This window comes from Protobothrops mucrosquamatus, unplaced genomic scaffold (genome assembly GCF_001527695.2).
Source record: "Protobothrops mucrosquamatus isolate PMUCROS unplaced genomic scaffold, P.Mucros_1.0 scaffold3467, whole genome shotgun sequence".
In the NCBI taxonomy this organism is placed as follows: Eukaryota; Metazoa; Chordata; class Lepidosauria; order Squamata; family Viperidae; genus Protobothrops; species Protobothrops mucrosquamatus.
In genome coordinates this window covers 56,959-71,740 of record NW_015389442.1, presented here as the reverse complement: position 1 = coordinate 71,740, position 14,782 = coordinate 56,959, and the positions used below count along the sequence as shown (strand labels likewise).

The 14,782-nt window shown below is 46.5% G+C and overlaps 1 protein-coding gene across 1 annotated transcript in view; it reads right to left on the bottom strand.

Annotated features, from left to right (window-relative positions):
- BBS4 (Bardet-Biedl syndrome 4) overlaps positions 1–14,782 on the bottom strand; it is a 41,825-nt gene that overhangs the window by 820 nt on the left and 26,223 nt on the right. The window contains exons 7-15 of the mRNA XM_015827051.1: positions 13,091–13,144; positions 10,374–10,501; positions 9,288–9,342; positions 8,135–8,203; positions 6,846–6,998; positions 3,364–3,535; positions 2,989–3,058; positions 1,823–1,961; positions 1,284–1,473 (exon numbers count right to left, since the gene is read on the bottom strand). Of these exons, the coding sequence (XP_015682537.1) occupies positions 1,284–1,473; positions 1,823–1,961; positions 2,989–3,058; positions 3,364–3,535; positions 6,846–6,998; positions 8,135–8,203; positions 9,288–9,342; positions 10,374–10,501; positions 13,091–13,144 (1,030 nt within the window). The remainder of the gene's footprint in view (positions 1–1,283; positions 1,474–1,822; positions 1,962–2,988; positions 3,059–3,363; positions 3,536–6,845; positions 6,999–8,134; positions 8,204–9,287; positions 9,343–10,373; positions 10,502–13,090; positions 13,145–14,782) is intronic.

Sequence of the window (14,782 nt, the reverse complement as noted above, 5' to 3'; positions counted from 1 at the left end):
TTTCATATTTCTTAACTGTCCATCACCCTCAGAGAGGGGGATGCACCGAAGGACCCAATTAGGGCTTAGTCGGTCAAGAATTTCCCACTTTCCCATTCTTCCCGGCCACCCTTTTTGTTTTATTTGCTTCCTTCTTTAATTAAAAATTCTCATATCTACAATGTTACAACTCTGAATTTGGTTCTTAAATAACTCAACTGCTCCTCCTTCCCCCATTCCGGGGCCACCTTGAAGAGACACTGCTGACATTGCGCAATGTGCCGTAGGCTTCCTTTACTGTCAAGCGTTCATATTCTCTCTTTCTCTCTCTGCTTCCCTGCCATCAACAAGACAAAAGGGAAATCTTATGCGGATACTTTTCTGCACAGCTGAGTCGAGATTTCATTCTTATCCTGGCTCCTATTTGGGTCAAATGGACTCTGCCGGTTAATGTTTTTTGACCTCCGTTATGTTGTGTTTGTGGCTCCAGTCGGGGTTAAATTTTAACCCTTCTATGGTGCTGGGAGTCATTTTTGTGAGATGGGAGGTGACATGGTTTAAATAGTTATTTATTGAAAACATTAATATAACCGCCCATCTTTCAAACAACTCTAGGCAGCTCCCAATCAAAATAGATAAATATCTGATACGAAGCAGAAGACCCGACAATGGAATCAACATACGATGCTCTACCTATCTCTAGTTATGGTCCTTTTAATCTAAGCAGGATACAAACATGTGGCTAAACCAGGAGTCTCCAAACTTGGCAACTTTAAGACCTGTGGACTTCAACTCCCAGAATTCCCCAGCCAGACATGCTGAAGTGCACAGGTCTTAAAGTTGCCAAGTTTGGAGACCCCTGGGCTTAACCAGCCAACCAGCCATTACCAAGACTAGTCAGGGGCCACTGAAACCAAGCTTTACTGCAGGGGTCTTCAAACTTGGCCCTTTTATGACTTGTGGACTTCAACCCCCAGAATTCCTCAGCCAGGCAAGCTTCAAGGAGTTGAAGTCCACAAGTCATAAAAGGGCCAAGTTTGAAGACCCCTGTAATAAATCAAGTTCATGATCTCGCAGCCTTGCTTTACATCAGGGGTCTTCAAACTTGTGGACTTCAACTCCCAGAATTCCTCAGCCAGGCAAGCTGGCTGAGGAATTCTGGGAGCTGAAGTCCACAAGTCATAAAAGGGCCAAGTTTGAAGACCCCTGCTTTACTGAGCAGCTCCCAGGCCTAGGAGTTCTTGAGAAGAACCGAGAAGGCAAGGATGGATTCTGCTTAAGCCAAGCAGCACCAGAAGACCTACCTCGGCTCATTGTCTTTGCGTACCCAGCTGCAGAGGACATGGCCTGTCCCAGAGCTTGATTGGAACCCAATGGCTGTGCGCTGGGTGCGGTGCCTCGCGGCTTCGATTTCGAGTCTTTCCCAGGTTTAGCCCAGATTGCCACCTCTCCAAGCTGTAAGGAAGTGCCCAGTCTCTGGGCAATGTCCACCATCTGACCACGCAAGAGTAAAAGAAGAAGGAAAACTGAATGCCTGGTCCAATCCTGCAGCAGATTTTACCTGAGTCCTGCACCAATTTTTGCCTTCAGTGAAGGAAATAAGAGAATCTCAAGAGATGCTTATGTAGCTATTCAGAAAAAAAAGGCTCAATTTGTCAGCGGTTGCCAGAAGCAATTTTAATCTTTGAAAGGGACGCAAATTGAATCCTCTGACTTGAATATAGTTTTAAGGTACTCACTTTCAGTAACAGAGGTATCTTCTCTAACAGAACACCTCTGAGGAAGCCAACCACTCTGTTCCCCTGCTGTGGAAGTTCCCATTAGTAGTTTACAACCAACCTACCTCGGGGTCAAAATCCAGGGTGCTCTCTTTTAAGGCATGGACCTTTCTTTGCATCTCATAGTACTGAGCAACAGCCCCCGTCTTGTCTCCTTGATTGTATAGCAGGATTGCGTGATTCAGACTGATGAGTGGGTTGCATCTGTAAAGCAGAAGAAACACGGTGTAACCTTGAAATACCAAACATGGTATTTGGCCAGTAAATGGCAAAGCTAGACAAATGTGACTAATTGCGTTGTAGTCACCAAATTCTCTCATACAGAAAGGATTACAGAGGCTTGATTTTTGTGAACTGGGTCAAGGCAGTGGATCAGACTAAGGATAAGGAAGAGAGAATAATAGAATAACTGTATTGGAAGAGACCTTGGAGGTCTTCTAGTCCAACCCCCTGCTCAAGCAGGAGACCCTACACCAGTGATGGTGAAGCTTTTAGAGACCGAGTGCCCAAACTGCAACCTAAAACCCACTTATGCATCGTCGGGTGCCGGGTGGGTGTGGCCCATTGGGGTGTCTGACCCATTGGGTGGGCGTGGCTGCGGTGGTAACGGCAGACTGGGTGGGACTAAAAAGTTCAATCAATCAACTCCAACTTTGCAAGATCTTTTTTTTCCCGCGAGAAGTTGAAATTGATTGATTGATTGAACCTTTTTTTTTTGCACATGGCAGCGGAGGCCTAAAGCGAAAAGGTTTTATAAAACCCAGCTGAAGGCCTAGGACTGGGGCGACGGCGCGCGTGCCCACAGAGAGGGCTCTGAGTGCCGCCTCTGGCACCGGTGCCATAGGTTCACCACCACTGCCCTACACCATTCCAGACAAGTGGCTGTCCAGTCTCTTCTTCAAAGCTTCCAGTGATGAAGCTCCCACAACTTCTGAAGGCAAGCAATTTCACTGATTGATTGTTCTCACTGCTAGGAAATTTCTCCTTAGTTCTAGCTTGCTTCTCTCCTTGAGAGGTTTCCATCCATTGCTTCTTATCCTTCTGGAGAAGAGATTGACCCCCTCTTCTTTTGTGGCAGCCTCTCAAATATTGGAAGACTGCGATTTTGGGACTTGAAAGTCCACAGGTCTTAAAGGTTGCCAAGGATGACACCCCTGCTCTATAACCCCATCCCTTTTCATTGAGTTCAGAGGAAGCCTTCCCTAAAATTAAGTCAGTAGAGAATACATACGTGTCCAGTGATGAAGCTTTCTGATAGGCTAGCCTTGCGTTTTCAAGATCTTCAAGATTTGTCAGGGCAACTAAAGTAAGGAAAGGAAGAAAAAAACACAGAAGGGTTTATCTTCCTAATTGGGGGGGGGGACACTGAATTTAATTTTACCCTTGAACCCATGACATTTTCCTTTTAAAGAACGAAGGTCTCACTCTTAAGGTGAAATTATCTTACCATAATTGTTTTAGGAAAGTTCGAGATCATTAATGAGGACTGTATGTCTAAAATACTATATCAATGTATACTAGCTATCGTAGCAAAGCAGATGTTTCTGGATGCCAGGAATCAGAATTTTAAGTAAGGAGGCGTGGAGGGCAGGTGGAGTATTGATACCTGCTAGCAACATGTAAAGTTCTGCCAACTTTGGCTGGAGATGGACAGCTGCGCTGATGAAGTGGAAGGCGGAAGCATACTGATGCATTGTCACATGGACCAGCCCAAGATTGTACAGGATCTTCCAATCAAAGGGTGCAAGGTAGTTTGCCCGTTTCAGGCAGCTGATAGCCTGCGGAAGAACATTATTTTGTCACTAGGGGATGTCCCCAGGCCACCTTCTGGGCCTTGGCTGCCCCTACAAAACAACACTGTCCTTCTCCAAAGGAAATCCTACACTTCGCTTGCAAATCCTGGCTAAGCTGAACGTAACTAAATGTCATTCAATTTACTCCGATTGATGAAACCATGGAGAGACAGTTTGCTGTAGTGGTTAAGGTGCTGACCTAGAAACCAGGAGGTGGTGAGTTCTAGTCCTGCCTCAGGCATGAAAGCTGGCTGGGTGACTTTGGGCCAATCTGCAAGAGACAGCGAGTTCTAGTTCCACTTTTGGCACAAGAGCCAGCTGGGTAAATGTGGGCCAATCACCAGAAGACGATGAGTTCTAGTCCCGCCTTAGGCCTGAAAGCTAGTTGGGTGACTTTGGGCCAATCAGCAAGAGACAGCAAGTTCTAGTCCCGCCTTAGGCATGAAAGCCAGCTGGGTAAATTTGGGCCAATCAGCAAGAGACAGCGAGTTCTAGTCCCACTTTAGGCATGAAAGCCAGCTGGATGACTTTGGGCCAATCACCAGGAGATGGTGAGTTCTAGTCCCGCCTTAGGCCTGAAAGCTAGTTGGGTGACTTTGGGCCAATCAGCAAGAGACAGCAAGTTCTAGTCCCACCTTAGGCATGAAAGCCAGCTGGGTAAATTTGGGCCAATCAGCAAGAGACAGCGAGTTCTAGTCCCACTTTAGGCATGAAAGCCAGCTGGATGACTTTGGGCCAATCACCAGGAAACGGTGAGTTCTAGTCCCGCCTTAGGCCTGAAAGCTGGCTGAGTGGCTCTGGGCCAATCAGCAAGAGACAGCGAGTTCTAGTCCCGCCTTAGGCATGAAAGCCAGCTGGGTAAATTTGGGCCAATCAGCAAGAGACAGCGAGTTCTAGTCCCACTTTAGGCATGAAAGCCAGCTGGATGACTTTGGGCCAATCACCAGGAGACGGTGAGTTCTAGTCCCGCCTTAGGCCTGAAAGCTAGTTGGGTGACTTTGGGCCAATCAGCAAGAGACAGCAAGTTCTAGTCCCACCTTAGGCATGAAAGCCAGCTGGGTAAATTTGGGCCAATCAGCAAGAGACAGCGAGTTCTAGTCCCACTTTAGGCATGAAAGCCAGCCGGATGACTTTGGCCCAATCACCAGGAGACGGTGAGTTCTAGTCCCGCCTTAGGCCTGAAAGCTGGCTGAGTGGCTCTGGGCCAATCAGCAAGAGACAGCGAGTTCTACTCCCGCCTTAGGCAAGAAAAACCAGCTGGCTAACTCTGAGCCAATCACTCTCTCTTCGCCCAATCCACCGCACAAGGTTGCTGTTGGGGGGGGGGGAAACAGGAGGAGAAAGAGGTATTATGTATGTTTGCCGCCTTGAGTCATTTATAAAGGAATAAAGGTGGGATAAAAATCAAATAAATAAACAAACACGCGTTCTCCGATAAAGTGATAAATCAGTCTGTTTGTTAGAACCTAGTGAAGTCCATCCTGTGGCACAAGGTGTTCCCAATGTAGGAGATCCGTTAACTGTTTCCCCCCTTTAAGAGTCCTATCAGTGCTGGGAGCAAATCCGGTGGCCTACACAGGTACACGCGTGCCCGTGTACGCAGACATGCCTTTCTGCCTTCTGCTGAACTGGGGAAGGGAGCAGGCAAGGACAATTGGCCTCTTCCCCAGCTTGACGATGCTCCCAACACCAGCAATGTGAATCTGAGCTGGGTGACACAACAGGCCTCTGAAGGTCATGTGTGACTTGGAGACACCCTAGTTCAGGGGTAGGCAACCTTGGCTCTTTTATGACTGGTGGACTTCAACTCCCAGAATTCCTGAGCCAGCATGGGGGAACTATGGCCCCTTCATGACTCGTGGACTTCAACTCCCAGAATTCCTCAGCCAGCATGGGGGAACTATGGCCCCTTCATGACTTGCAGACATCAACTCCCAGAATTCCTGAGCCAGCATGGCTCAGCTTGGAAACCTCTCCCTTTCCCCTCAGCATGGCTGGCTCAGGAATTCTGGGAGTTGAAGTCCACCAGTCATAAAAGAGACAAGGTTGCCTACCCCTGCCCTAGTTCATTCACGGTCATTGTTGCTAGAGAAGAGCCAGTCAAGGCTCTCCTGTAGAGCCAGTGACTAGATAGCTAAATAGTTCAGATTTTAAAAAAGAGAGAGGTGTCGGGGATGCTAGTGGCTCAGTGGGGAAATGAATCCTCTTACGACACACACGTACCCATGCTTGGAACAGCTGCGTATCAAACAGGGCATGTGCCCCTCCGAGGCACACGGCCCCCAAACTATGGAGACAAGGTTGTTTAGCGACTGAGAGCTTCTGGCGCCTGATCAAGTCTTCACAAATCCTCCCAATCGGGAGGCTCTGGCGAGAATGCCAGAGGCAGAAGGCACGGGGAAAGGGAGACACAGCAGGGGTGCCTTCCTTGCTGTTTCTTATTTTCTCCAAATGTCGGATCCACTCGCCTCCCCTCTCCCTGTGTACGTGCTGCCCCTCACCCCCTCTCCCCCAGCCAGAGGCCTTGGAAGGAAAGCAAATGTACCAGGAAACAGACAGAGTAAAAAAAAAAAACAGTGAGGAACGGTCCTCCGTCTCTTTCTTGCAACCAAGGAGCACAGCAGCGCGAGAAACACATCGTACAACCGTTCCTTTAGCGACGGTTGAAAATGACAAGAGCATTGGAAAAAAAGGGACGTGTGACCAGCGCTTGCACCTAGTATTGTCACAGTATCCACACAGTCACACAGATCAAAATTCAGCGGCATGTATTTATGACAGTCGCAGCATCCTGGGGGGTGGGGTAGGTTAAGGAATGGCCATTTGCAACCTTCCCAGCCAGCTTTTGACAAGTCAAAGTCAACGGGGGGGGGGGGGGGACTGGATTCATTTATCAACTGCAGGGATTCATGTAACGATCATGGCCTGGTGGCCCAGTGGCTAGAACGCAGGTCAATGGAGGTCCTTCTGAGATCAATAAAACGAGGACCCAGATTGTTGGGGGCAAAATGCTGACTCTGTAAACCGCTTGGAGAGGGCTGTAAAGCCCTGTGAAGCGGTATATAAGTCCAAGGGCTATTGCTATGGCAAAAAAAGATTGTAAAATCGAGCACGACTCCCTGAACAGCAAAATTCTGGTCCCAACTGTGATCGTTAAGTCAAGTTAAGTCATACGTACCCCCCTGCCATGGAGGAGGAGAAAGACTCCACGGGAAACAGAGAGAGAATTTCTGTTCTTCCTCCTATCGAAACGTACAGGAGGGGGGGACAAGTAACAGGAAGGCAACAGACTTACCGCCACGTATTTCTTTTTGCCAAAAAAGCACATGCCGATGTTGTTCCAGAGCAGAGGGCTCTCAGGAACGGTACAAGCCACGGTCCGGTACTTGCTGAGAGCCATGTCAAAGTCCCCATGGGTTTGCATCATACTGCCAGCTGCCAGAATGGCCTTTAAAAAACAAGGAGCCCACACGAAGCAGGCCAAGGAAGAAAAGGTTTCGTGAATAGAGAATAAGTAAATACGCTACAAGCTCCAGGGCCCGAATGGAGAGGTGTTGTCTTCAGGTTTCGGGAATGCATCCGAGGGTAAACCTGTGGCCCAAAATGGTGAGAAGAGGTAGGATACTACAAACCAGACATAACTGAATTCTTGCTGTCTGGAAGTGGGGAGACAAGAAAGGGCGGTTCGCAATCTCCCATTATACTTGTTGTATACAGGTCTTTATTTACATGCATCCAGGGGCAAGCAACGTTATACAAAATGCAGGGAAGCAATACGAAACAGGGAGCCAGAGAAATCTAGGCACGAGGTAAGCAAAATAAAAGGAATTCGCTAAATTTAGTTTAGACCAACACCGTTTACTATGCCTCGCCCTACCAATTAGGTTTGCTTTTGCTGTGATGATGCCCTACTTAATACATTGAGGATCTCAACTCTATTCACCCCCAGGTTTCGTGGGAACCACTCACTTTTCCTTTGTTTATCTGTTTTGAGATTCCAACCACATTAGTTCCTTCTTTCGATCCAACACCCCCCCCCCCCCCCCCAATATAATTCTTTCATACCATTTATCCCTTTGGCATTTACCACCAGTTCTTTCTGGACTCAGCCTCTCATTTTACTGCCTACCCTTAACTATCCCAGTCTTGCTGTATCCAACTCCGATTTCCATGTAACGAAAGGGACGGAAAGCCGTTTCCTGCACTGCCCTTTTTGCTGATTTCAAAAAAAGCATTCAACACTTGGAACGTGTTTACCATCCTTTGCCCGTGTTGGTATTTCTCTGCTTTCCAATTTTTATAAACAGCCTAGCAAGAATAAATTAATTGGCTTGTCATTTAAGTATAACTTGCAGTTATTCATTTCCTAACCTCCAACATCATCGCATTTATGCATTTAATCATAAATACATTAAGCAAACAAGGGGATATCATATATCTTAATTCTATCTTGCTGAGCAATCTGTGTATTTTCATCTCTCTTTTACTCCCACCTTAAACGATTCCTGGCTACATTCAGCGTTAACTTTATACGTGTGAAAAACACTCATAACTTAAGCCCGTCTTCCTAATTCCACAACTTACCTTATAGTTGCAGGGATCAAATGTGAGTGCATTTCCAAGGTATTCAAAGGCTTTCTGATAAATCTCAAGCTAAGAAAAGAGAAAGCAGATAACCTGGCATGTTTATCACTAAGGATTATTCTACTGTCGCTGCATCCAGAGAAAAGTAGTCCTACACATTATATTTCGGGTCTAAGGGGAAAGAGGGAGAGTCTTCAGTCTACAAATTAGGTGTCATGGTTCTGACAGATGAAACTCTTCAAAGAATTTCGAGGCATTGTTTATCTTAAAGAATCTTTATTTGAGAAGCATAGCATCAGCACTAACACAGTCAAAGCCAAAAACTGGATTACCCTCCCCTGAGCCCATAGTATCAAAGCACAATTCCCTCCTCCAATTAACAGTCATAAATCACATTCCCCAATTATCTTGAAGTGCAGGCTCTCCCTCCAGTCCTCCAGCTCGCCAATTCTTATCATCTCTTATTTCATTAACCTTGGTTCTCACATCAAGTCCAGTATTGTTATGTCTATCTAAACTCTCATGCACAATCCTCCCCCCACCAGCATCACCTAACTCTAAAAGTAAAACATAAGAAGAAAATGGTTGCCTCTCTAACTGTTGTCAAAGCAAAAACATCCGATGTTAGCAGCGTTGACATTAGGTGTGGGGTGGAGGGAGCAAAATAGTGGAGATTTACTTTCAATGCAAAGAAGGGGAAAACATCTACTACCAACTGCAGGTGATCCCAGACTTACAACAGTTCATTGAGTGACTGCTCCAAGTTACAACAGCATTGAAAAAAAGGGACTTATGACCGTTTTTCACACTTACGGCCACTGTAGCATCCCCAAGGTCACGTGATCAAAATTCAGATGTTTGGCAATTGGCACATTATTTATGGAGGCTGCAGCATCCGGGGGTCACGTAAATCCCCTTTTTGCGACCTTCTGACAAAGTTAATGGGGAAGCTGGATTTGCTGAACAATCCTATAACTAACTTTAATTGCAGGGATTCACTTAATAATGTTGGCAAGGAAGGTTGTCAAATGGGGCAACGCTCACTTAGCAACTGTCTTGCTTAAACAGCAGAAATTTGGGGCTCAACTGTGGTCGTAAGCCGAGGACTACCTGAATGTAGGTACCTGATGATTTAATGACCAACTTTTCTTACCTCGAGGTAAAGCAAGCCCAGAATTGTAAGGAGCTCTGTGTTTTCAGGGGAGAATCTGAAAAAAAAAACAGAAATAGAGATTATGGGGATTTAAGGCATCTGTTGCCTTCGTTAAATCCAAGCATTCATTCGTCTGCAGGGGAAGGAAGAAGCTTCGTAACAGGTGGCCCCAAATACCGTGGAGTTGATGTCCGCAAGTCTTAAAGTGGCCACGTTTGAGGACCCCTGGTCTACATATATCAGTGGTGGTGAACCTATGGCACGCGTGCCAGAGGCGGCACTCAGAGTCCTCTCTGTGGGCACGCGCGCCATGCCCCAGAGATGGCAACTGTCCCTCTTCAACCAGCCATCCGCTAACTCGACGAGGTCCCACGTGGCCGGATGCATCCCAGCACGGCTGGTTTCCCTCCCCCCATCCCCTCCCTCCTGGTCTCACATGCTCTCCTTGTCCTGGGCACGACCCACTGCATCGCCTTCTCAGCTATCGGCCGTCCATCCAGTTCAAAGGCAGCTTCTTTGAACTGCTGGTGGCAGGCTGCGGAGCCCCAGAGTGCGCCAGTTGAGGGGCCGGCAGGCTGTGGCTGCTGATGGACACCGTCGGCTTCCATGCGCTCGCTGACCTCTGTGTGCAGGGGCTGATGGTGTCAGGCAGCAGCCACCCCGGCCCTTGCCTTGCCCCATGGTAATGGCACCCCCACCCTGCCGTGCCTCACCCCGCAGGACGAGCCTCCTGCCTACCGCCCCACCTGTCAGAAGCCCCCTGGATCTCCCCCAACCCTGTCCACCCCCCACAGGTGTCCCTCCCACGAGCAACATTGAGGTGACCAGGCCCACCTTGGCCAACCCACCCAATCTGCCATGACCACCACAGCCACTCCCACCCAGTGGGCCACGCCCACCCGGCACCCGGCGATAAATAAGTGGGTTTTGGGTTGCAGTTTGGGCACTCGGTCTCTAAAAGGTTCGCCATCACTGACATATATAATTGAGCTTGGATTTTAAGATGAGCTTGGCCCTCCGATGGAACGCCCTCTTTCCTGCCTCTCCCTCCAGCCCTAAAGAGAAGAAATGAAGAAAATTGCTTACTCCACTGCCTTTTTATAGATTTCAATGGCTGCATCTCTTTCCCCCTCCATCAGGTGAATCCTCCCCAGCGTCATGTATGTCAGGTCATGTCGGTTGAGCTGCAAGGCGTTGTTCAGTTGATCTTTGGCCTGAACGCAAGCGAGAGAATGGGCTCGGTCTTGTCACGATCACCCCGAACACTGCTCTTATTCTGGGATGGCTTGAGCTGAAACAGATCTATCCCTCCCCAACAATGTCAAGCAACTGCTGCAAGCGAGGGGGGGGATGACATAAAATATATCAAATATATCTTCTAGTCCAACCCTTTGCTCAAGACCGGATAAGGTTTATCCGTCCTGTATGGTGCTACTTCCAAGCCTTTAGTGCTTTGTACCCCCCAGCCCTCCTGTAAAACTAATTAGGGGAGACATGATAGCAGGGTTCCAATATTTGAGGGGTTGCCACAAAGAAGAGGGAGTCAAGCTATTCTCCAAAGCGCCTGAAGGCAGGACAAGAAGCAACGGATGGAAACTAATCAGGGAGAGAAGCAACTTGGAACTAAGGAGACATTTCCCGACAGTGAGGAACAAATAATTAGTGAAACAACTTGCCTCCAGAAATTGCACAGTGCTTCAACATTGGAGTTTTTTTAAAGAAAAGATTGGACAACCATTTGTCTGAAATGACATATGGTTTCCTGCTTGAGCAGCGGGCTGGACTAGAAGACCTCCAAGGTCCCTTTCTGTTATTAGGTTACTATTCTAATTCATTACACGACAGATACCGCGAACCCAGCTGGGGGGGGGTGAGCTTTGGGCTGAGGCTAGAGTTGCAATGAGTTTGAGGAAATGTAAAGCGACGAAAAGATCCCAGCAGGATTTTATAGGTCATCCTGCCCAAAAGTGCTGATGCCAGCAGGAACTTCAAGATTGATGAACTGAGTAGAGACGAGGCGGTTTCTTCCTGCTAAAACCCTCCCCATCAAAAGGCATTGATTGGGAGGCCTCGTTTTCTTCTCCCCCAGACCCAGCCAGTGGGATGGAAGGAAAAGGTTGCAGGTTTTGATATTTCTCCCCCAGGCACATTTAAAAAAGGGGAGAGGAGATTGGAGAGAGAGAAAGGAAATCCTACCTAATGGACTGAAATGGTTTTGTGTTTTGTTTTGCTTTGTTCTGTTATAGAAATAGATTGAGTGTTAGACTATCTATACATAGAATAGAGTAATATTTTTTATCTTAATTGGGATAATTATTTTGTAGTGGAAGAAGAAATAAGAGAGATTTGTGATAAAATTAATGATTTATTAGATTTAGAATACATCTGGATATATTAGAATGTTACTGCTGGAATATTATGTGTATTTTAGAAGGGGTACCCGAAGTGCTAATATTATGTTTATTTAAGATTAAATCGGATTATGGTAATTGTAAATTAGTAAAGCTTAAAAACAGGATTTGGATCGATATAAATGTAATTTAGAAATGGATTATTTTAAATATGTTATGCTATTGGAGGGAAGCAGAGAGGGAACGTCTAATGTATTAATTTGAGTTTTATATATATATATGACTTTCTTTTTGGATGATTGATTACCCCATCACCACGGTGTTTCTCGAGCATTTTGTTGTAAATGTTTAAAAAACCAATAAAACTTGTTTGTTTTTTAAAAAAAGGATGACTTTATGTAGCACAGCACATTTGTTACTAAAAGGTATAAATAGCACAACACTCTGTAGACTTCATTATATTTTATAGGCTGGTATAAGTTAGCCTAAGAGGGACAGAAGGAACTCCTCAACCTAACAGCAAAATACACTACTGTAGCAAGCTTCCCTTTTAAAGGCAAACATCACCAACGTGCAGAGGAGAGAGAAGAGAGGGGGCACTTTTCATGGCTGGAGAGAAGCCAGCCAAGAATCCTCCCTTAATAAAATATTGGCTTGGTCTTAGCAACTAGAACAAAACAAACAGGATTTTCTGGTTCAGGGAATGCAACCTTACTGGAAGAGGCAACCTGCCAGTACAGGGAGCATCATAACACCTAAATATCTGGATTGGAAAGATACAGGAACCAGTTGGGGACTTAAGAGGGCTAGCTGAAGCTTCAAGATCGCATAAGTCTAACTTGGAGATTCTTTTTCCCAAGGCAGCTTGACGATATTAAGTAATGAAATGCAGAGTCTGGCTTTCTCATCAGGATCAAGAAACAGCTTTGAATCTTGGAGGGTTTCTGGAAAGCTGAGACCTTGACCTATATCAGTGGTGGTGAACCTATGGCACGGGTGCCAGAGGCGGCACTCGGAGCCCTCTCTGTGGGCACACGTGCCGTTGCCCCAGCCTCACCTCCCCCCATGACCCCCCTCCTCACCAGCAGCCCCCCTGGAGGAGAGTCGCCCCTGAGCATGGCCCACACGAAGCAGTGCAGCCAAGGACATGGCAGCCAGGCAGCGTAGACAAGACTCTGCCCTCACGCCCCATCCCGCACAGTTGATGCTGTGGGGCACGGGCAGAGGGCGTGGCCGCCATGGCGCTGCTGGGCTGCTTGGGCAATCTGTGGCGGGCCCTGGAGGCGATGAGTGGCCCTGTGGGCAGGCGGGGTGGGGGACGGGGTGGGGGCAGGGGCTGGGGTGGGGCAGGGGAGGGGGGCAGTTTTGGGGCACTCGGTCTCTAAAAGGTTCGCCATTACTGACCTATATGGATTGCCTGGCATATAGTATAGCTGAACGGCCGGTTTTTACCTTGTTGAAATATTTCAGCTGCATGTAGCAGACGCCCAAGTTATGAAAGATCTCCTAGGTACGAAAAGAAGGGAGGTTTATAAAGCGCTCAAAAAAACGGAAACCATTTCTCGTGGCGCACTGCAAAACGCTGAAGTCAAGCGCGTTATTGACCACAAAATTCAAGCAAGGACACACCTTGCAAATAATCTGAAAAAACAGGAATGATGCAATTTCAGCTAATGACAAAGATATTAAGATAGCTTTTCCCAACCTGCTGCTTGGCTCTCTTGAAGGCCATCTTAGATGGGAGTGCTGGGTGTTGAAATCCAATGTATCGGAAGGGCAGGAGGTTGGGAAAGGTTACCAAGACATAAATATAATGAAAAGGGCAACTTAGTAAACATTTAGCCAAACATGTCAATTAAATTTTCTTCTTAGACTATCAGCCTACATGGTACAGTGGCTGGAAGGTTGAACTAGGGACAAAGCACCCCAGATTCTGGTCAGTTCCAATCATAATCTAGACCAGTGTTTCTCAACCTCAGATGTGGGGGGGCTTCAATTCCCAGAATGCCCCAGCCAATCAGGAATTCTGGAAGCTGGTCCACCCATCTTAAAAGCGGCTAAGATTGAGGAACACTGATTTGGACAGTTAAATCTGAATGTACTGTATGGATGCAGAAAATAAAATTTTGGTTCAATAGCAATATCATGCAACAAACAGGTGGATCTGTTTAGCATATAACTATATTATTTTAACCTGCCAACGCATACAATGGCAAAATACTGTGTTGCAGCAATGTCCACAAGAAAAAAATTGGTTACAGATTTATAGCCGTCAACTTGTGCCAATTTTTGGGAGATTATCTCTAATAAATTGGGAACATTATATTTACTCACACACTATCCACTCACATAAACTAGGGAGTGACCATAACATTTTGAGAACATGTATTTTCTTAACAGGGATGTTATTATTTACTATTAATGTCAGTACTATTTTTATTTTTATTTTTTTTCTTAATATATTGTAAAAAGTGGTGTTTATTGCTGGTCTATGACCGTAATAAAGTTATTATTAAAAATATTGCTGCCAAAATACTATGAATTGCACAACTGGCCAACATTTGAGTCCAGAAAATATCCACCACAATGAAAGAATGCATGCTAAGAGGATATGGGTCTATCCACTTAAGAAAATTATTTCTTCCAGATGGGGAAAAATTGGAAGATGGAGCCTTGTTGTGTGTATCAATCAGAGACAACCCCGCTTCGCTTCTTCTAGTTTGTTCTTCCTCTGGAGATGGCTGGAGATCCCATCACAGACCTTACTTCATAGGGCCCGGACCCAGCCTGAATCCTTACCAACGAACAGCCTCTCCTTGCTCACGTGTTCATCCCATATTAAGCCAAGCTGTACACTTATACAGGTAGTCCTCCACTTACGACCACAATTGAGCCCAAAATTTATGTTGTTAAACAAGACATTTGTTAAATGAGTTTTACCCAACTTTACAACCTTGTCAGAAGGATGCAAAAGGAGAGGGCATGATTCCGGGACACTGCGACCGTCATAAGTATGAAGCAGTTGCCAAGTGTCTGAATTCTGATCGTGTGACCACGGGGACGCTGTAATGGCCATGTGAAAAAACGGCCCTAAGTCACTTTTTTTCAGTGCCGTTGTAACTTTGAACGGTCACTAAACGAACT